Genomic DNA, 23194 nt, shown 5'->3' on the forward strand with positions numbered 1-23194 from the left:
TCTCTGCCTCTGGAGCTGCGGGGCAGCAGGCTGTCTGCAGGGGTGGCAGCTTAGGAGAGGGGAATCAGCAGGAGAAACATCTGGGTTATCCCGTGAGCGGATCAGAGCTGCCCGATGCTGACCCACGGTGCTCTGCGGTCCGTGTGAGCGTTCTCACTGAGAAAAGCTCTTCTCAAGGTGGCTTTGTGTGTCACTAGAGTTTGATATCAACACGGGAGAACTAAGCCATACCTTCTGACGTGAGAAGTGCCTCTATATAGTTGTCTAGCTACAATTCATAGCGAGAATTTGATATATTTTTATTGTGGATGGATTTCTTTGCAATGAGCTATTTGTCAAGGGATATGCTTGCAAAAGAGGTGCAAATTACAATGAGTTGTTTCCCTTTACAAAGGTGTGGTTTTTCATTCAGTAGCCTTTGTATTTTGACGCTCCTCGTATTCACACATCCCTCCTAATTCCAGCACTAAAGGATTCTAAGTGTGTACTTAAAGACAAGAAAGATATTCCTCTTCTGGGCTGGTGGTTTGGGGTTTTTTTTTGGAGGAAAGAATTTTTACTGAGAAGCGTGGCAAAATATTTATAACTCATTTTGCTATATTTACAGATCTCTTTATTAGTCCTTGGGAACCTGAGAATGTTGAGGAAAGTTGCATCATGGGATGGGATGGGACATGGAAAAAGTAAAGCCTTCTGTAATTGGTGTACCCTTCTAAAAATAGACATTGAAAAAAAATCAGAAGAGACTCTTGTTCCCTTCATCTCAAAAGAACAGGAATTGTAATACAATTTTGCAGAGCTCAGACTTTTAAGTACTGATGTGTGCTAAAAAGAACAAACAACTCCACTGAGCATCATTCAAATTAAACAAGACGTGTCCTATGCTGGAAGTATCCTTGGAATCTTTGCCCTGTTTGTGAGCATTACGCCAGCAGTTGAGTTCTGACGTATTGCTGAACGTTGCGCAGAGCTGTCAGTCACAGGCAGATCCACGGGAGGGTGAAGTTTTGTGTCCGTTGGCTGTCTCCGAAATCCATCAAATGTACAAATGAACATTGGTTGCCCATAGATTGCAGATCAGACACGTCTGACTTCTACTCCGAAGCACACCATTTTCACATCTCAGGGAGTGACATTTAATTTCATAGAATGCATTAGATGATGGGAACATTTTTTATCCCTCATCTTCCTCTTTCTTTACAGGATGCCTCTGCACATACCCCCTCACAATTTCAGTATCACCTCATCCTACTTTTTGTATCTCAGAGCTTTATCCTTTATTCTCTGTTCTCCTTTTATCTCTTGTTTATGCTCCTCCTTTCCCTTTCTTGTTTTGCCTGTTCCATTATCTGAATTTTCTTCAGATCTATTTCGATTCTTTCCAGAACGTAATTAGATCAAGATATGCCAACGGTGATTTGGTATCGGCTAACAATAGTAAGCTTTGACTAAGGCATTTTGTTTAAAAAGATTTACATAGCAGGATAAGATTGCTGGGTAGGACTGCAGATTTTTAACACCAAAGTGAGAATAAGATAACTAAAATGGCAACATTCAAATGATCTTATGCACCCTGACTCTTACGCCTTCCGTTCTGTGTAACAGAACCATGTGGATGTGTTAAAATGGAACTATACCTTTGCATGTAGTCTAGTAGTTTGGGGTTGATGGTTTTTGAGAGCTAATTGACTGTTAATCTGAGTCTTGCCTTCCCAAGAATCATTTCTTGGTAGTGCATGTGTCCTTCTGCTCAGATCCAGCATGTCAGCAGCTTCAGAGCCACAGAACTGCCGCGTGTTCAGTGCAGAGCAGTAACTTCCACTGCAGTTCAAGGAATGCTTCTAGTGGGCATTGCTGTCAGGAAAAACAAATAAATAGAGAAAAGAGAAGAGGAGGGAAAAAAAGTGAACTGCCCTTGCCTTGTCCGTATTTGCCCTGTGAGGGGATGGCAGTGAGTTGCTGGTGGTAGAGGAAGGGCTAATGTGCTGCCTGTGCCTATGGAAAGTGCTTGTGGAACTGCTGTGTTCCCATCGGCCCTCTCCTGACTTTCTGGGGCGGTGGGAGTTCTGAGGTGGTGGGCTAGACACCCCTAAGGAGGTTTGTATTTATACCATTTCTGCAGCACAGTCATAAAGCCAGAACAGGAAGGATCTGTGTGATATTGGCAGCGCTGTGCTCTTTGCCGTATTTCCGAGAGATGGATTGCCAAACAGCCGAACCCCAAGGTTAGAATTTGTATAATTTGCCTTTTTTTTTCTACTTGTTAAAATGCTATGTATAACTTACCTACATAGCCAGTGTCCACAGGAGTTGCCTCAGTGTTTGTTGAAGTGAAGTTGTATGTGTGTAAAATTAAATGGACTTTGAGATCTTTAAGGAAGAAAATTTTCTAGTTTTCTAACAAGTGGTTGATGAAAATATAGCAATAATAACAAGCACGGTGATAACCATGGCAACTGTTAAAGTTTTGTTGGTACAGGCAATGTAGATGGTATACTGTGGTATATGTGCTGTTCTAAAGAGCATATCCAAACCAGGTAATGATATAATTACAAACGTGCAATTAAATGCTTTAATGACAGCTATTATAACTGCAATTTCAGGGACTAGTGGTAGATTAAAACTGGCCTGTGCAACAGTAACTTATATTAAAGGTGTTTATACCTGTGATAGTTGTTTTTAGGAACCCTTACTGATAAAGTTATTCTTCCTTTTATATAAAGATAAGACAAATCTGTCCATCTTTGAAGCTTGAAAATTACATCTGGGGTTTTGGTGCTGAGGTGGAAAAAGCAGGTGAGCTTAGCGTGTCTCTTTCTGGCTAAGGTGATAGGAATAGATGTTTGCTTTCTTGCCTCCAGATGTCTGCTCCAATAACACATCTGTAACATCAGGCTTAGGAATGCCTCTTGCCTGTACCTTTATAACTGCATGCTTGGAATTTCAAGGGAATGGACTTTGTTAGTGAACTATGTATTGCTGATAATTTTAATGCAGTATTTTGGAGGGGTTATTGGCCCTTTAGTCAAGCTGGGCTTTGCATGCACACCCATTCCTCTTAAAATTAGTAGTCAACCGAATAAATCTTGAGGAAGGTCAGTCAGTACGTGGCATGCTGTCAACTGAAGTCAGTTTTGTTGGAAAAAAATCCAACTGACCATGAAGGAAGGCAGATGGTTTTAAAATTTTAAAACACACAGCTGAAGAGGCTGCTTTTGCTTTCACTGGAGCTTCTCCAAACACAAAGCTTCTGAAAACTTTATTTACCCTTTTTAATTGGACTAGTTTAATATGCAACACCCCAATTAGGTCTCATTTTCATTCAGCACGTGCCAAATTGTATCTCTGTATTGATGAACGAGCAGTGGTAGCTGAACTACTTTCACTTGCTGAACCGAGGTCTTCTGGGGAAAAAGAGAAACGGTTATATCACAAGTTTCAGTTCTGTACTGTGTGTCTTTCTCATCCCTATTGTGTGTTTCTTTTTCATGGGAGACCAACACAGAAGTAAAAATGTCAGTTGTCTATGAAGCCTTCCTCAATGATTTCATTTTTAATTCCATGCTTTGAAATTTGATTGTTAACAAATCCTTTTCAAAAATGATGAAAGTGACTTGTTGGGAGCAGGGTGATTGTATTTACACTTCTGTCTATTCCACTACTGGTTTTCTAACTAACAATGACTTATCTTTCATTCCTTAATGTTAACTTTTGCATTTTCTTAAAAGTAGTGACAATATATTTCATATATGATCTGCCTCAGTGTTGTATTTGCCAGGAAAGAATGGTCTGGAGCTGAAGGAGGATCTTACTGTCTGAAATGTAAATAATTTTAAATCTGTTGCAAAATCAATACTGATGGTAATAAGAGTATGTCTTACTGCTGAGCAGCAGACTGAACAGGGCAGGAGTTGCAAAGCTTGCGTGCAAACTCCAGGTTGCATCGATCCTGTTTAGCAGAACCATGAAAACGAACAGCAAATCCTCTGTTGATATTTGGTTTCCTTTCTGAGTTGTGTAGTGTAGGGCTCCTGCTTACTGGGACTAATTCAGCTGAATGGGATTACTGGGAGCTCACTATTGAGTCCTCGAGATGTTCCTCGGTGTGGTCTTTCTTTCATGAGGTAAGAGAGGAATGGATTGCCTTTACTGTTTGCCTTTCTTGCCATACGCATGGTTTATATTCCTGGCAGACTGGCATTTCTGTTGCACAAATTTAAGTCTTCCTTCATACTCCCAGATAAGAGAGGTTATTGGCTAGATAAAGTCTATCCTGCCTTAGAGTGACTTTATTTTATTGTGGCTTAGGAGACCAAGAACATGCAGGGTTATTGGGACATCTTTTAGAACAGTTTGTTACAAAAGGTACAAGAAAGTGTTTGTGCTCTTTGAGTATGAAAACAGCTGGCAGACGTTTTACTCATAAAATCTGCGCCTGTTCTTTTACATACTGAGGTTTGCACAATATTGTGTCCAACTACTGATGTCCAGGCCGTTCCAAAACGTGCCAGGCTGTGTAAGTCCTTGCAAGGACGCGTGATTTCAGCGGACAGTCTGGGTGTAAAAGCTTGGGTTGGAGAAAGCCTGTACTGCACCAGCAAACTGACTGAGGGGGGTGAAGTAGGAGTATGCTTTTTAATTTTGGGGTTAACATCCATAATGGATTTAAGATGATTTTTTTAGATTTTTGAATCTGCTCTTTGGGCAGAACGTAGCACATACTCGATGCTCTCTCATGTGTGTGTTAACGATTGCGTAACCCCTAAGCAATCGCAGCTACTGCATATTTGATATTTTTTTTGGTTTTAGAATCATCATTTTGAATGATAGATCTTGATTGCATGAAGTTTTTGTAGAAGGTTTTGTTTGCTTTGCTATGCTCTTCTTGAACTTTTTGTACCATGCAGATCACAATTCTTGCTGGTAATGAGGTTTAAAGGTTAGTGATTTCCTCTGAAAACTGGACATACCTTGATCATTCTTTTAATCACAATTAGGATTAAGGGCTTAGATATTCTTGTGATACAGCCTAAGGTATGCTTTTCTTCTTCAAGGCACTGTGCTAACAACCCATCAATCTTTGCAGCAACTCTGCTTTAGCGTCTCTTATTTTTCAGATGTGATAAAAGTGATAAATTATATGATATATTCCCAAAGTCAGGAAGAAAGTAAGGATTATTCTGAGCGCTGGCACCAGTATTTCATGCCTCACAATGTTGGGCCAAAATACTTTCAGTTGGTTTGGCTCCAATTTTATGTCTCTCTTATTTTTAGTTATATACAATACAGCATCTAAGCAACAGCAGTGCACAAGTTTCTTAGAGAAAAATAGCTTTCTTTTGGTTTTGGTGGGCAGCTGTTTAAAGGATTAAAGCACGTTGAAAATATTTAGTTGAATAGATTGCTGGTAAGTTTTACAAAAAAAAAATTGTACTCCTTAAAACAATCACTGGCATAACTAGAAGGTTAATAATCTCTAAGGTATTGCCCTGGTTTATAGATACTGCTTTTGGGGCAATAAATTTTAACCTTTGAGCATGTGCTTCTGCAAATAAAATCCAGCCTTATTTTGTGTACTTAACAACTTCTGATTGGAAACACATAGCAACCTATAGCAAGCATGCTTTCAGCAAACTGGGACAGAAATGAGGCAGATCTTCAAAGTGGTCCCTTATCTTCCTCAATAACTCTTCTACATGTAAACAAGATAAAACAGGTCGTTTTGCCAGATCCCACTCTCTTTGAATGATGTTTAAATAATTTTAAAGAGAAAGAAGTTGTGTTCAGATATATTTCTTTTCTTAAAATTCTTTCTTGAAGGTTTTTTTTCTTTTTCCTTTTAAAATTTTAATACAAAATTAAACTATATCATGGAAATGGGATTAAAATAGGTAGCTGTGAACTTGATCCTGCAAAACCCTGGGGCCAGTGTTCTGTGCAATAGCTAGAACTAGGTCCGAAATTATTGTATGGCAGTACAAAAGACAAAGTTTCTCTTTGTATTCTTGCCTTTTCAAAGTCTAAATCTAGGAATTTATTTTTTTTTTCTCTCTAGTATGCAAGCACAATTCTGTTCAGTTGGCCAGTGTGAGGATGCTTTTCTCCATGAACGTTTTTCAGTCTCTGTTAAGTTAAATATATGTGTGTGTGTGTTAACTGTAGGGAAAATATCTAGCGTTTCCTTCTGCAGACAGAATGGCTGTTCTGTGTATTTCCAGTGGATTCCTCTTTTGGACACATCCAATGGATGTCTCTTTTGGGAGAGCAAGCAGTGTTTTGGTTTGGTTGCCATGCTCATCAATATGGATGGTAAATCACTTCTGTTCCCGTGTGCTGTTTGTCGTGTTCCGCTTTTCGCAATGGGTGGAAATCAGCAGGAGTCTCCTTGAATGACACTTTCTGCATCCATGCAAAGCTTCAAACTGCCAGCAAACGGAGCAGCGTTGTGAATAGAAAGAGTGGGAATTTTGAAATTTTACTCTTATTTAGTAGGAGTCCTTCTCACAACCGTAAAGTGATAAATAAAATTAAGAAATAGTGGAAAGCGCCAGCTCCCTGAGCCATCCTGCTCTTACCATTCTCCTCTACTTTTTGTAAGCAGCTTTTTTACCATCACCCTGCTTTTAAATTTGTTATTACAATTCAGTAACAGGCTGATCATGAAAATCTGCGTGGTCACTTGCTACAGTAGCTGATACCACATTGGAAAATGATTATGAAAAAAGTCATTTATTTTAATGTTCTTTATATACAAAGTAATTTTACATTAAAAACATTTTGATGACCTAATAGTACTATTTGTTATAATTAAGAAAAAACCCCAAGAATGTAGTGCCTAAATGACTTAATGCTCCTAAATCTTATTTGCAACAGTGACAGAGATATTGAGGAGGACACCTTGATGAAAATTAGTGAGCATAGGCATCCTATATTTCTAAATTGCTTTTTGACAATGAGGGTATAAATTCCCAATCATTTGCATGCTTTGAAAATTTTCCCTTTGCAGACAAATTATGCATATGCAACTGTTAGTCATCTTAGGGAGTAAGTATCCAGATTATTCTTAAGTACTGATTACTTACCAAATTCTGCTTAGTGTGGAAGGGATCAGCACTTCGGGAATTGAGACCCACTTTAAAAATGCCAAGAGCTTATATTTAAGTGAAATATTATTTGCTTTGGCTTCTCAGATTTTTTAGTGTCACAATAGCTCTGAAAACTGGACCAAATTTGAAATTAGTTAAATGCAATTATTGCATCTTTATCCATGGGCTATGCTGTCTCATGAAATGCAGTCGCTTTTAATATATCTCCCCCCGCCCCCTTGCTCTTTCTTTGTCGTGATTTTTCTTCTATGAAAAATGAACTTGGGCCAAGATTCACAATTCCAGAATGCTTTTGAAACGTTTTTGGTAAGGTTGAAGAGTGCATGTTTATACCAGTGTATGGAGCATTGGAAATCATCATACCTGTTGAACCCCCAAAATTCCAAAAAGCTCATTCCTGACCTTTGCCCTTAACACATAGTGAGTGCCATCACTACGACTCGGACTTTCCATCAAGGGGGTCAAAACACAGAAGCCAAGTTTTCATTTGTCAAGATCCATGCGTTAAGTCCATGAAAGTGAGATTAGTACCTGGGACCTGTGTGGAGACCAAAGGAGCAGGAATATACTCTTTACCTCGGGACGAGGGACAGACAGAGCACTCGTGTACAGCTGCTGTTACTGCCTCAGCCACGTTGTATTGCCTGTGGCCCCTTTTGTGCTTTTTTTTTTTGTCTGCAGTGTGCTGTAACCAGTGGCCGTGTCTGGTCCTCAGCTCTCCTCCCTCCCAGTGCCTACCCACCTGCTGCGTGGCTGGAGGGATGCTTGCCCTGGGGCACAGGCTCGGCATGGCATCCTCTTGCAGAGGCTCCCTGCAACTAAGACTCCTGGCACACAGCAGTTCCGTGGCCCTTGGGCACTCGCACTGGCCTGCAGACCTGGCAAGTGGCTCTTGGTTTACTGTACTTGAAGCTTATGTGCACAGAACTGTGTCGTGCTGGGGACTCCTGCAAAACAGCCACAGCTGGTCCTCTCTCTGTCGTACTGTAGTGCTCCATGTACTGGTAGTTCCTAGTCTTCGTCACGCGGTAGCTCTTGCAGGAACCTTACTGGGAGGCCACGACCTGCTGCAGGTTCCCGTTGTGCTGCAAACCATTCATGGACAGCGGAGGTGGTGGAGGAGGCGGAGGTGGGAATAAAGAACTGGGCATGTCTGAATGAGTCTGTTGGTCAGGAACTGGCATCGGGCTCACTGAGCCAGAGTCACTCTGCATAGAGCCAAGATTGCTGCCATCAAAATGAGTCATTTTCTTCTTCATTAATTTTCTTTCTTTGGCTCTGCGGTTCTGGAACCAGATTTTCACCTGCAGAGGAGCAGAGGAAAATTTTTTTTCAGTTGCTAATAGTATGCAGTGTGGTCCTTTGTGTATACAGCCAAGGATTATAGGAAATACCAACTACATGAGGACCAGTGAGAAAAGCAGTGGTAAACTGAGACAACAGAGTTGTTTGCTTGTTTTTCATACAGGTAATCTTCCCTGTCTGGTAAAATATTTATTAATAGTTTGATAAAAACAGTTTTTCAGTGTTAGTTTTATTTTTAGGAGGTATTTCGTTATGGAATGAGCTTTACTTTATTTTTTTTTTTCCAAATTTTTTTTTTGAGGAGTACAAAAATCTGACAGAACAGAATCTCATGTGTCGTAGTGATGGCCAAAAGAATCTGAGAATATCTTTACATGCAAAACTATATGCCCTAGTCAGAGTAAGTCAAAACCTGTTACTGGCCTATAAACTGGATCACAAAAGCTTCCCTGTTTGGATGCTGCATGTTAGTTGGGCAGCTCCAATGTGTGAGCCAACAGAAATACACTTCTGAGCAGAATTTCCCCAGTGCACTACTCTTGGCACACAATGATATTTCAGACTATTGTATAGTTGGTGCCTTATAGCTAAATGCCTTTTACTGCATTCGTAGATGGAGCCACAATCTGCTGCTGGCATCCTGCACAGTCCACTGCTTCGTACCGTCGTCATTGCTCCGTCACAGCAACGCAGTCAGCTTTGGGAAGTGAATCGACTACTGAGGAGTATATGGGTTTGATTAGGGCAGAACAAGTGGGGACATGAGATGAGGTTGATGATGGTCAACTGAAAATACAGCAGGACTTGTTCAAGGGTGAAAGGATGAATGTTCTGTGGCACCTGAAATGTCTTTGGACATGAATCCCCAATGTTGGATTTAAAGCAGTGCATGCCAGGTGTTTATCTTTGTAGGTGGCTCTGGATTATGTCTAGTCAGTGTAATGAGTCAGGGTGCCTCACTCACATGTGTTGTGTTTTCTTGCTGGTGTTCAGATGGCCATGAAACACTTTTGGTGCCATTTTCTGTAACCCAAATTAAAATCAATGGTTTGCTGAGAAATACTAGTTTGTTTGGTTACCTTTGCTGGAAGCTAGAAAGGGAAAGAGAATCACGATCAGAAAGGAGGTAAAACAGTAAGAGGTGATAACAGCTGTGGCTACTAGGTTGTGTTTTAAAAGAAAACCAGTGGTGAAGTCCCACAAAACATTTTAAGGATTCTCTGTGACAGTTTCACCGTACTTATCCGTAGGCATTATTATTCCCATTTTACAGCTGAACAACTCAGATACACACAAAGCTTGTGGAAATGTGAACTAGGTCTCTTAATTCCCAGGCCATCATCTGAGACATTTGGCCGTTCATTTTGTTGCCTGACTTTCTGGAATATCATTTCAGTACCAAATTATGTCCCATTAAACCAGTCTCAAGTACTCTCAGATCTCTTGCATTCTGATTGTGCTGAGGTCATCTAGTCTCACCCATGCATTTGCCAAATGCATGAAAACATGAAACAGTCTAAAAACCCAACTAACGCCTGTTTCAGAATTACCCTTGGCTTCGGTGTTCTTACCTGCCTTTGAATTTCAGTTTTTGTTCTGGTTTGTTATGAAACTAGAGATGCAGATCTGCAGCAGTGATCCAGAGAGAATTTTAGTAGGCACTTGGAAGTCCTGTGCCAATTAGCAAATAACTGCAAGTAAATACAGATCCGTAATGTTCGACTAAAGGCTGACATGGTCAGTCGCATCTGTCTGACTTGTTCTTCACCTCTTGCCCTCCTTCCTTTCAGTATTTTTTTCCACTGTTCAGTTGTTGTGTGAGTAACCCTTCCCCTGAAGTCTAATTTCTGCCTTCTTTCCTATCCTCTCATCTCCTTTATTTCTATATTCTTCCTATATTAGCAACACTTAGTTTTGCTTTTTTTTATCTTCATCTTTCCTTCCTGTTTAAACAATTGTTCTTTGTCCTTTTGTCTTGAGATATTCCTTCCACTGTCCTGAATGGGATTTTGGCATAGCAAGAAAAAAGCTTTTCCAGAAAATCATTTCAGGTTTTAGGCTGAGTGCAGTGCAACTTAGAATGGGACAGTGTGTGTTCAGTCATATTCGTACAATGGGGTTGCTTCATTTGTAGGAAGGGGTAATATTGGGAGTGTATATCAGGTATTTCTTTCTTAATCTTATATTTTCAGAAGTGAATTTGGAGATGTAGGCTTTATGCACTGGAATGAATTTTGGTCATGACATATATTGACGATGAAGAAGAGCAAATATTGCAAAAACTGTTGCCGTGTTTCCCCAATATATGCCAAAGAAATGTATCATGGCTTTTTTGTATCACTACTTCAAATATGCTAACAAAAACGTTTATCAGGAATTATCACTGAACTGGCAAGTTTCAAGTAAATATAATTGGTCGTTTACAGAACCAGAGTCATAATTTTTAAATTCAGCACGATGAAGTCACGTTATTAAGATTTTAACAGCCAGCAAAAAGACACTGGTGTATTTTTTTTTTTATACCCAGTTGAAAGAATTTTCTTTTTCAATAATTAAATACTCACATTCGGCAGCAGATTGAGAAATATTTGCAAAATGCATGTTTGCTTCTCCATTTCTGTCAGCACTTCAGTGTGTAAGACAAGTTCAAGTTGGATGAACAGTGCTATGACCTGGTGCTCTTTTGGGCTGTCCCTGCTCGGTGGACCCTGTGAAACCATGGTGACTCAGGCATAACCTTCAATAAACGATACTGAATAATAACTGACTGAGAAACCAGTGCTGTGATGGTTTGCAGGTGGAAAAGGGAGCACATGAGCATGTTGTGTGCTGAAGTCTATTCAGGGAGATCCCTGGTAAAGCTTGGAATTTTCTCTTTTGCTGCTTACTTCAGTGTTCTGCTTCAAGAAACTCCCAAGTAAAATGGGACGGAACATCAACTCAGCCCACATCGGGAGTGTCTTTGTGGGAGATCCAGCTGGGTGTCTTACCCCGTTTTTTTTGCAGGATCCAGCTGAAGTGCTCGAGAGCCCTGGGTGTCTTTGGTAGGGGTGGCACAGGCGTTGCAATTACATGGTTGAAGAAGGTGGCATGGAGTGATTTTGCATATCTCTTTTGGCCAGAAAGGACTGTGGTTTAATTTACGTTGTGGGAATAGAAGTGGAATTTAGAGGGAGTGGGAGGAAATATGGGCAGGAGAAAGGAGCAGCAAGTATGTAGGAAATCTTTAAAAAACCATAAAAGGCAGCCAAAGAACCAAATACCTTCAGGTGTCCTGAACGTACTTGAGCTCATCACTTCCATTCTCTGCTAAGACTGACCTTGTTGATATTGATTATAGAATTCCACTGACTTCAGCAGAACCAGGACTGCTGCTTCAGGAATTTCGGCAAAATTTCTCCCTGCAACCACTACCCCAATACAACGGAGAGAAGGCTGGGCAGGATTTTGTTTGTATTTTTAAACTCTTGCTTCTCAGGACAGGGCTGTGTGTAAGACTGGCGTTTGCTTTGTCTGTGCCGTTGCACAGCTCTCTGATGTCGTTGTGAGGGCTGGAGTGGTGCTGATGGGATGTTCAGAAATGGGTGCAAACAGGGCTGTAGGGCCTACACTGCAAAGGGAACCCCGTCACCTTGGTTGGTTATTAGAGGCATCACATCTTTGCGTTCTTAACCAGTACGGTTACGTCCTCATCAGGCATCACAAATTCAAAGAAAATCCTGGATGGGTGATCCATACTCTACCTGTCTCTCGGAAAGTCTTAGGTTTGCAGCAAGTTCAGACTTCCTCCTGATTGTAATGTATCTGTTGTAATGAAATTCCTTCTCTAATTCTAATCTCTGATGATCTGTGTAAACCACTCGGTACTTCTCTCTTGTTCTTGTTTTACCTGTTTTGAAAGAAGAACACATTGCTTCAAGCTAGAATTTTTTAACTTCAGTAACACAAAATATCTGGCTTTACATTTGAAAATATGTTTGTGGGTATTTTAGGCTTGAATCTCTGTGCACTTACCCAGAGTAACTCCCTTGACTGCAGTGGACTCGGTCTTGATTTACAACATAAGAGGCTCATACCATCGGATTTTGGGTTTGCTCCTTAGTAAAGAGGTGGTAAACTGCTTCTCATCTCCTTTATCACCCTCGTGTTATCATTTGGGAAAGGGAAGGTGTTCTGGTTAAGAACAAGGAGCCAGGAAACCTGGATTCTGTTCCTAACTGTGATGCAGCCTTCCAGCCTGGTGTTTCTTGTTCTCTGTCCCTAAAGCTTCTACACTGCTGCCTGCTTCAGAGGCAAGTTGTGGAGGATATTTTACTGCATCGAAAATACTGAGAGCTTCCAAAGTTCCTCTGTTCTTGTTTTTACAAAAATTAATACAGGATTGTGATTGTTACTGTAATTTGGAGGTTGTGTTGTTCCTTCAAGTCTGGCACATTCTGTCCACGACTTGATAGTAGCACAGGGAACAGTAACGTAGATTTTCAGATGATGGTTAATAAAGAAGAGAGAAAGAAAGCACTAATACTTAGCAAAGGCCATGGCACCATGACAGAGCTGCAGCATCTGTTCTTTCACAAGATGTTCATCTGCACCTTTTCAGCTCTGGGTACCGCTGGCTGAAGCAGACTGGCTCAGCAGGATCTGGGTCATTAAAGGGTAATGGCAAACGACATGAGCTGGTGAACACACATGCAAGTAGCTGAAATGTTATGGATTCCATACAGGATAATTGTTGAGGATAGATTGTGTTGGCAGTAGCGAAAGAGACTTGAGAAAGGGAAAGACTGCTGATGCTTCCTTTCTCACCCACCTTCCCTCTCGCGTTGATGTTCATGTTAGGCCATCAATGTGTCAGAGATTACAGACCAGTGTTACCACGCTTGCTAACTACAGTCTTAGCATTTTTTTTGTGCTTCCTTATCTGTCCATATTTATATGGACATTTCTTCAGATGTATAGATTTAGACTGCAAATTGTCTGGGACAGGGAATGTATTTTTAGCTGGTGTTTTTTTGCAGTGTGTTCCACTGTGGTACTATAGGTTCTCAGTCTTTGTGTCCTTAGTGGTCACTGCAGTAGAACCAGCCCCCTTAGATTCAGATTCTCTCAGATAAAACCCAAGGCGTGCTGCAGCTTGCTGCCTGGAACAGACTGCTGTTGCTGCAGATGGAGCTTCATACAGCAGCTCATGTTTGCTTACAGATCTTTTTCTGAGAAGAATCTGTGGATGCCCAACTCTTCAAAAAACAGGTTCCTCAAACTCATAATAATTGCACTCCTAATAAGAGCAGTTAATTTTGAATGGAGAGGACTGAAATAGATTTTCAGGCAGTAAGTTGGTAAAATTTCAGTCTCCAAGTAGATCACCACGGCACACTGCCCTATAACAACCACCTTCTCACCTGCAGGAGAGAATAGCTGGAGGTTTCATGTGTCAGTGGTGTCAAAGGCCTGATTTCTCCCCAGCCCCTCTTTCCAAGGCCCCTTGCGTTCGAAGTAGCACCCAAAGATCAGAATCCAGGGTGCAGAACTATAGCAGAATCTTGAAGTACTTTATCCCTTAATTCCTGATTTAGTGTCACAGGTTAATGTTTTTCCCCCCATCTGTGGCGAGAGACATGATGTCTCTTTGTTTTAATAGCTGAACAGATTTCAAGTCCACATCGCCTTCCACTTGCTGGATACACTGGGTGGCAATGGCTTGAGAGCCATATCACTTGTTTCTCTTCCAGCGTTTGGCAGTCAGTACTTTGCTACTTGTAAGAATTTTTGGCTTACCGAGGTATCGTTTGCATTAGAAGGTTGTTCGGGCTCTGATCCTTTTTGTACTGTTGTAGAGATCCTAAATGCAGAGTTGTTTAGCACTGGAAGTCCTGGTCAGTGCAATGCTGTAAACAAATAGTGTTACACCTCTGGCTGTGGACATTAACTGGTTCACCCTACATGACAGGATTGCTCTAGGACTCTTCCCAGGCTTGTAGAACAAGGTCTACACCAGAAATTGATCCATCAGCTTCCGTGCTCCATGATGTTCAACCCTGGGAAAGCACTATGCATTAATAGTGAGTTTACAGTGCTGTGGACGTTTCCCAACTGTCTTGAGGCCATCAGCCTGTTTACTTGGAAGATTTCGATAGGGAAAATAGGTGTGTTCATAGAATCACAGAATGGGTTGGGTTGGAAGGGACCTCAAAGATCATCATGTTCCAACCCCCCTGCCATGGGCAGGGACACCCTCCACTACACCAGGTTGCCCAAAGCCCCATCCAACCTGGCCTTGAACACTGCCAGGGATGGGACATCTACAACTTCTCCGGGCAACCTTCGTTCCTTGTGCTGGGGTTTCGGCTCAATCCGTGCAGCCAAACCCACTTTGACTCCAATCTGTTAACTTCCCTGTGAAGGTGCTGCTGTGCTGTGCTTGGCTGGGGGGGATGTACAGGACATTCTCATTTCAGTGGCATTTCCAGCATTGCCAAACTGTAGTGAAAGCAGAATTAGCCCAATGATGTTTACACTGATAATCAAGTGAAAAGTGCTGTTAATTTTACAACATTATGGTAAGAATTTGAGAGTCCCTAAAGAACAGCAGTTGTTCAGTTCAGTCCACATAAATACTAGGACATTTGTTTTCATTCATTCGAAGTGTAAATTGTTTGTTTAACATATGGTCACCTGTGGTGCTTTAATTCCTTACTGAATATTTTTTAACTTTTGATCTCTCTAGCCGGTGGTCTGGTGAGGTTTTTTTTCCCCTCTTTAAATGAGAATTTGGTGTCATTCCATGGGACAAAATGTTTAAAATGTTTCCTTAGTCTCCTTTGTGTTGTTAAGATGGAGTACACAAAAGAGCAACAAGGTGATCTTATCTTGAACTCTATTCTCATTCAGAAGCCATAGACAAATATCAACTGTTCCTCTATTGCCAAAACAAGGTGGTAAACTTCAAGATAAACCTTCCTGTTTCTGGTTTTAAGTGCTTAAGCCCTTATCTGAGTAGGAGAGGGCTGGGTTTTTTGCTTTTTAAACTGAAGGAGAAATTAAATGTATGTGGAAAACAGAACTTTCTCCCATAAAATCTTCTATTTTCCTACGAGTCGCTTTCAGTTTATTTTTAGTAGGAATGATAATATCAGGGTTTTTTTTGAAGGAAGATTGAGAGCTTTCACATCTAATTTCTTTCTTTAGAGTAAGTTAAGAGAGTAATTTAAAAAGTAGACAAGCAAAAGTAGAACAGTTCCTTCCTAAAAGTCAACAGCAATTTGAGAAAAATTCTGTATGATTTGTCACATAAATCTTGTATTTAATAATTTGATTTTTTTTTTTTGTGTAGAGTAATACCCTCGGGGAGAGACAACAGAGGGAGCTGAGATCTGCCAGGTCTTCCCAGAGGATACTTCTAGTTGTGGCAGAATCATGTTTGACTCTGTTAGGCCTTTACCCAGACTCTCTCATTGATGTCAGTGAGAGTCTTCCTAATGCCTTTGTTGGAATTAGTCTGCATATGGCATTTCCTTTCAAAGGCAAAGTACACTTTTATTTGCCAAAGTTAACAAACAGCAGCAGCAAAACCTATCCCTAAAGAGTCTGAGACCTTAGCCTCTAAATTCCATCTGTTAGATGGAATAGATCTGCTCCACTGCTCTGAGCCAAATCTTGCAGCCCTTCTACTGGTTTTATTTACAGTGATGCATTTTATTTCAAGAAGTGTTACCTGAGTAAAATTTGAGGTAGGACTAATGGATGCACCCCAGAGACAGCAGAAGGATGTTCTTCACTTCTCAGACTTCTTTAGGAGATAATGGCAGCATTTAATGATGTAATTACAAAAGTTAATATTTTAATCCAATTCCTTAGTCAAATCCTGCATATTTTACTGACTTAAGTGAGTGAAATTACCAACATTAAACTTTCTGCAATCTTAATTAATCTTTTGCTAGTGACAGATTATCATTTTAATCAGCAATATAGTGTCAGTTTTACTGGAAGTGTGTTCTGTCACGGACAGTTATACTACAGCATTGCAAGTGGTTGGAGAGGTTACCAGTGGTTGGGTGGAAGAGAACTGGAGGAGAACTGAAACAAAAGAGCTTTGAAGCAGCCACCTTTGCAGTGTGACTGCCTTTGTGTGGGGAGTGCGTTACCTGGGTTTAAGGAGCTATTTGAGAAAGTTTTGGCAAAAACCTGGTTTGCTATTGCAGAGTGCCCTTGGAGTAATGAGAAATAAGATATTTCAGACTTGGAAAACTTTTCATGAGATGTGTTTTAAGGATCCTGTTCTATCACACCCACTCTGGCAATTTTTGTGACTGGCCAAGTTTTGAGTTGGGGGAAGGGAACAGCGTTCCCATTGGCCATAAAATTCACAGAGCATTTCTTCTGAAGACAATAAAGCCAGGAGAAGGCCTCTTTATTTGCTGTGAAAATCATCACCCTTTCCGGCAATATAACTCCTGAAGAAAAGAGGGAGAAGGAAGAGACGAGACTGCATATCAAAGCGAGCAGAAGTGTTGAAAGGGTCTGTTGCCTTGATATGACAGATAGGCCTCAAAACCTCAGACAATGTAGCCCAGGGAAGGAAAAAAAAACCCAAAAAACCACCATCGGACCTCACAACTAGTTTACAAAGCAAAATAAATTAGCATTAGAACTAGCCCTGGTCCCTTTTTCAGTGCCTCCTCTCTTAACTTTGCAGGAATACTCTTTGTTTACTGAAATTGGCATCATTCATAAAATCCAGAAGCTACCTCATTTAGACAGAAGATGTCTTAGTGTAGAATAATGTTGGAGTACTGTCTGATTACTTACAAACTGTAGTAACCTGGATTCCATAGTTTATCATTGTTTCAGAGGGAGTTAGTGTCTGTACTTGATGACTGGAAATTAGCTTAAGTCAGCTGGAAATGTCAAACAGCTTTCTGGCCTGAAGATATGTTCAGTTCAAATCTGCATCTTTATGGTAGCTCGATATTAAGAGAGACTAAATTAGTGTTAGTTTTTGAGCTTATAAAGATATGGACTGTCTGAGACCAGGCCCCAGAGTTTTGTTTTGGGACTATCTCGGAATATTTATGCACTTTAAAAAAGAAGGAAAAGAAAGGGCTGTAACTCTCCCTGGTATAATTTCACTGACTTAATCGAAGTTTTGAAACAAAAGTAACTTTAAATAAGTCTTGAAGATGGACATTGTGCTGCACTTGATGTTCTGTAAAGGTAAATTGAAAAAAAAAAAAACCAAACCCACACTGCCATTGTATTACAAAATGTTACATGATCCAATCCTGTATAATGTAAGTAGTAATATTCCTGCCAGAATCCTTAATGCAATGAGTAGGACTTTTCATTATTGCAAAGTTGGATGCAGAAAGGTTTGTGAAACATGGTGGAATTCCGTATTTGTATTTTCTGCTGAGTCCTGATCGTTTGCTCTTGTTATACATGTTCAGATGACTCATACTGAAGAGAGCAAAATAGGACCATAGAATTGGAACCCTTCAGCAGACTTGGATAATTTTCCTTTCTGTTCTGTTGACTTGTATTTAAAATGCTGATGTTTTCAATTTTGAATATGTTCTGCTATTCTGTAATAAAGCTCATTGGCCAAATCCTACCCTTCACTTTGCTACTGTGAACTTTTCTACTCATCTTCATCCTCCAGAAGTGATTGAATCCAAAGCAGAGTCATTTTTATCACCTTTAAGCAGTGATTGCACAGGCTGCCCTGGATGGATTTTGTTTGGCAGAAGGACCCAACCTGCAGAAAATGGAGGTGGGTTTCTAAGTGGCAAGATCGGGGGAAATCCCGTTGCCAATGACTATATGGACTAAAAAGCAAGTGATTAACTGAAATTTTTTGAAGTGTTGCATGTTCTTTAGGCATTCAGCATTTTACAGGAATGGCTTCTTAAGAGGCTTGTTGCTCTTCCTTAGATTTGAGGGAATATAACTTGTTCCTGCTTCACAGGCTGTGTGTTATATGTTCACAGTGTATTTAGTAATGATGCTATCAGCATCAGAAAAAACTGTCTTTCTGACTACAGAGTGAATTTTTATCGAACAAGAGTGACAGGAGGGTTGTCACCTACAGGAAAAGTCTCTGCTCATAATTATTTTACCTCTGTTTCAAAACTTGTTCCCTCCTGGCTTTATGGTAACATAAATGCAGATCTTAAGATGTACTTTCAGCTCTGTGAGCAAATTCTCATTGCTGCCTGGTGGTTAACTGCTCACACTCCTCGTTTGGGGCAGTTTTATCACAGATGTATGTTGTTTTCTCACGAAGGCAAAAAGTAAAGTCTACTTGTGTGTGAGTGATTGCATACCTCCATGAAAATACTGAAATCCACGGAGGAGATTTGTAACTTACACTGAGTTGCTTTTATTCTACTTTGCATCAAAGAATTTTCCTGTAATTATGCTTTGTATGTGTTTGGGATTACCTCCTCAAATCCCTAGTTGTTGTGGCTTTGTTCTGTCCTCTGTTACAATTGCTAGTTGCCTTGGCTTTGCTCGCCCTTCTGAAGTGGTGGTTTAGAAGAGGGGACAGGAGCAGTAGAAGGGTTAGAGAAGGATCTTTTTCCACCAATGTTCTTGGATGGAAATACTAAGTAGTCAGTGTTCCATGTCAAAACACGTTTGCTTTCTCCTGTATCCTGAACACCCTCAAGAATGCAGTGAATGAACCCTACGTGCACTGCATTTAGGATCAAGTCACAATCCCTCCCGTTCCAGTGCTGCAGGGAGAGACATTCAGACATCCTTCAACCAGAGAGAGGATGATGGATGGAAGCCTTATTAGGTCTTTTCTAATGCATTCCACTAACAGTAAGCCAGGATGATAGTCTTGCATTAAATACTGGGATCTTCCAGTGGTTCCAAGTAGCATAACCTCATAAACTTCACTTAACACCATTTGAACACATGGTTTTATATTGGATGTTATTTTTAAAGTTACAGAGTAAGACTTGAAATAATGTCTTCTTTTGTTCCAGGTTGGTTGTGTAGATAATAGAGCATCAAAAGAAGACTGTAGGGCATGAGGTGGAAATTTGAATAAAGTGTTTTGTTTTGTCATCTGCCAGGTTATGAGGCCACAAAGCACCAATAAGAAGAGCTAACCATGAAATTTCTGGAGATGGAAATGTCATTGATTCTGGGCCTTGTTTCTGTAGCTGTTACAAGTCAGACTACTCAATGTAAGTAAACCTCTGGAAAGAATCTCTCCTGATCTTAGAGGGATAAGAGTACAGGAACATTTCTTGCACACTTTCAAGGACATCTTGCAAAAATCACTTGCCTTAATAATTATTGTTTCCATAGTGAAATAATATTATTATTGATAAATAGTATTTCGCAACAGATAATGAACAAATAATGAATTTAATTTATCTGATTAATTTCTGTTCTGATTACTTCAGGTAAGTCTGCACCTCAGTTTTTCCATCTTTAAGAATGATGGCTCATATCTATTTCACAGGGAAGAAGGAAAACTAATAAATAATAGGTGTGATTCCTTACCTCTTGCCTATACAAAACCTCTCCTGAAATTCCTAAAGGTTTTGCAAAGAGGCAGAAGGATAATGCTCAGTGTAAGCATACACCTTTAAGGATGTAAATGCCATGGATTCCATCTAAGCAAATGCTGAGGCTTTTGACTGTGGTCCAGCAGACAAGGTTGGTACTTGCAGTTAGCTTAGTCACGCGTTTGCAGTCACTTGCAACACTTGCATGCTGAGAACCAAACTGCCGTAAGCACAGTGATAGATCTGACGTTGCTGTTAGGGCGAATTTTTAAAAATTATTTTGTTTTTTGGAAAAACAACAGTGCCCTTGCTGAGGGGTGAATGAAGAAGAAGGAACCAACTCCAGTGAAGCAGATCTAGTGGCCCTGAGCATCCCTGGCCTAATGAAAAAAAAAATGAGGGGAAGAAGCAGCAAGAGAATTACTTGCCTGGGTTTTTCCCTACAGCATGACCCAGTACCCATGAAATGAAGGGATAGGCTCCCGCTGGCTTCAGAGGGACTTGCACTGGACCATGGGCCTTGGCAAAGATATGCTCCTATGACATGCTGCTTTCTTCAGTTCTTCTTGAGATGAAGATGCTCAATGTCTTGTTGGACCATTCCAGAATGGGAGAGACTCCCAAGACCTCCTATAAATGCTCTGACTTGAATTTATAGGTGCAGAGCAGCTCTGCTCTGCTCTGACTCAATGCAGGCTTGAAATTGGGAAGGTTAGAAAGCCCTAAGCATGCGTCTTAGGCAGGCAGGCAGAATGTTTTTGTCTACTTTCTCTCTCTCTCACATATATATAAAGAGTGCTCTATTTCACAGTGACCCCACTATAAAAGGAACACCACAGACAGATCAAATCAGGTCTTTATCTCAGGCTGTAATTTAAATCCAGAGGAGCAAGAGGCAGGTGGGTAAAGAAGAGATGAGAAGTAGTAGTTTTTTTTGAGCAAATATTCTACCATCTGTAAATCATATAATTTGTAAGCACTTTCATTGCCCTTGTAAGGATTACTCAGAAGTAAGCTGCAAGCTTTTGCAAGACTGGCTCTCTCTTGTTTTCTTTCTTTTTTTTTTTTCCCCAAATTCTTATTCACCCAGAGTAACAACCTACTCTGATTGTCCTATTGACTTCTATGGACTCTCTGTGAACTGAAGTTGTGTTCAGCAGGAGTAAGGATGACTCGGTCTGTCCATATAAATCAGGTGCATTATTTTAATAAGGACAATTTTTCTATGTAGTTGCTTTGTCAAAAGCATGTTTGAAGTAATTACTTTCTCATCAGAGATCGATTCAGTACTTGCTTTGAAAACTATTATTTACAGGCATGTGTGGAACAGAGCTTGGGCAGGAGGAAGGACTGAAGAGAAGGGAACCTTCCTGGGATGTAACATTGAAATACTTAAAGCATCTCTTTAGGAAGGAGGTATTGAGCATCCTTAATTTCTACTGATTTTGGTGCATGTCAAAGCTGCTCAGCACCTCAGAGGATCAGATACTTTTATACAGAGGATTGTGCCTCAGTTCTTTTCAGGCAGTTTTCCCTCTTTTTCTTTTCCTTCTCCCCCTTCTTGTTTCTTTCTTTTTTTTTTTTTTTTCCTCCTATTCATACAAGGTATAGATTTTTTGGTTTCGAGATGCTCAATATTTATTTTTTCTATGGTTCCTCATCACAATCAAACAGAACCTTTTCCTCATACTTCATGGCTTGTTTTTACTGGTTAAAAAGGATTGGAGAATTGTTTGGTACTCATTGACTATTAGGCATCAAAGACTGATCTGACGCTGTATTAACTGATTGTGTCACCATGGATATTTGTATTCCTGCATATTCTGAGGGCTGCTACTACAAAGTGAAGCAAGCCTTTCCTTATCATTCCTGTTTTTAAAGCATTGACTCTTCGTTTGATCTTGCAGATCTCATTTCATTTTGGTGTTCTGAGGTTTAGAGAGGTTGTTTCTAATACAAAGCCTTATTTCCAACCCCTCTACTGTATGTATGTTAATTGAACTTTTCATATGTACACTAAAACTTGAGGAAAATAAGCAAAGTATAGGTGGTGGTGAAATACAATACTTTCATCATTCTTTCTGCAGACATGCTGCTTCATTCCAATCTATATAGGAATTATAGGGCTTCTACTAAAAGCAATCATTTAATATCACAATTTTTTTAACATATCTGAATTGAAAATACTTCATTGTCAAAAGACATAACTTTTCATTTGCCTCAGCATCAAAGGTCAAGAAAGAAATACAAGAAATAGTCAGCTGATCAAAACCAGCATCCAGTAACCCAACCAATATTTAACTGTTAGCAAGAGAATCCTTCAGAGCAATTAGGACTTTCCTTTGTCAGACTGTTTGCTTCCCGCTAAACAGGGAACCTGGCAAAAAACCCGACGACACAAAAAAGTAAAATCTCTTCTCAGCATAAAACCTCAGTGCCCTCATACCTGTAGAAGTGGATTGCACCGTTTTCCTCATCCATTCGTAAGAGCTGTGCCTTTGGCTGTTGGGAGAGATTTGCTGTGTATTAATTGTTTCTACAGGAGGTAACCCCCCAGATCCAGCGGGATGCAGGGAGCTGTAATCAGCAGAACTGTAGGAGACCTGTCCAGGAGACGAGCCATTGATCTGTGCAGCAGCAACGGTGCCGGAAGGTCCTGGGCCGTAAGCGTTCCAGTCCTCCCTCTGTGGGCCATAGTGAGATCCCCAGGTTCCCGCCGGCTGTCCGTGGGTGTCCAGAGTTGGCACATGATGATATCCCATGTAATCAGAATAGGGTGGAGTAGACACAAAGTTTTGCACTGGCAGGTTGTTGCTGCTGCACCTTGCAGATCCTGGATACATGCTGGTTTCTTTATCCAAAAGGTAGCTCACATACATGATGCTCACAGCCTGGCTTTGTCTTGCTGGGACATCCTGCTCCTCACAGTGTTTGTTTGATCTCTCTTCCCCTCCTCTTTCTTTCTCTCTCTTTTCTAGCCCTGCCTGGCTCTATAAATGACTCATGCTAGCCCTGATGTCCCTTTACTACACATGATTAACAATGGTTTTACCAGGTGCTGGTGGTAACAGTTTACTAAGGTCCTGCCTGATGTCACAGATAACTGCCTGCCCCAAAATTACATTTGCATTCAAATGAAGGGCTGACCATGCAGGCAACCCCACCTTGCTGCTAGTTCCAGTGCTTCCTTTCTCACAGATCCTTTATGTATTCCCATCCTGCTTCTATGCTTTTGGAATGTAGTTGGAAGTCTCGTGGTCT

At 40.6% G+C, this 23194-nt stretch overlaps 1 protein-coding gene across 1 annotated transcript; it reads right to left on the reverse strand.

The window, feature by feature from the left end:
- Positions 1–8152: 8152 nt before the first annotated feature.
- Positions 8153–22812, reverse strand: LOC104380954 (homeobox protein CDX-1). The gene is made up of 3 exons (XM_009988568.2): positions 22380–22812; positions 12155–12300; positions 8153–8410 (listed from the first exon to the last, which is right to left on the reverse strand). Exons 1-3 carry the CDS (start codon positions 22810–22812, stop codon positions 8153–8155), a joined length of 837 nt encoding a protein of 278 aa, XP_009986870.1.
- Between the last annotated feature and the right edge of the window lie 382 nt (positions 22813–23194).

The sequence above is a fragment of the Tauraco erythrolophus genome, chromosome 13 (genome assembly GCF_009769465.1).
Source record: "Tauraco erythrolophus isolate bTauEry1 chromosome 13, bTauEry1.pri, whole genome shotgun sequence".
NCBI classification, from domain to species: Eukaryota; Metazoa; Chordata; class Aves; order Musophagiformes; family Musophagidae; genus Tauraco; species Tauraco erythrolophus.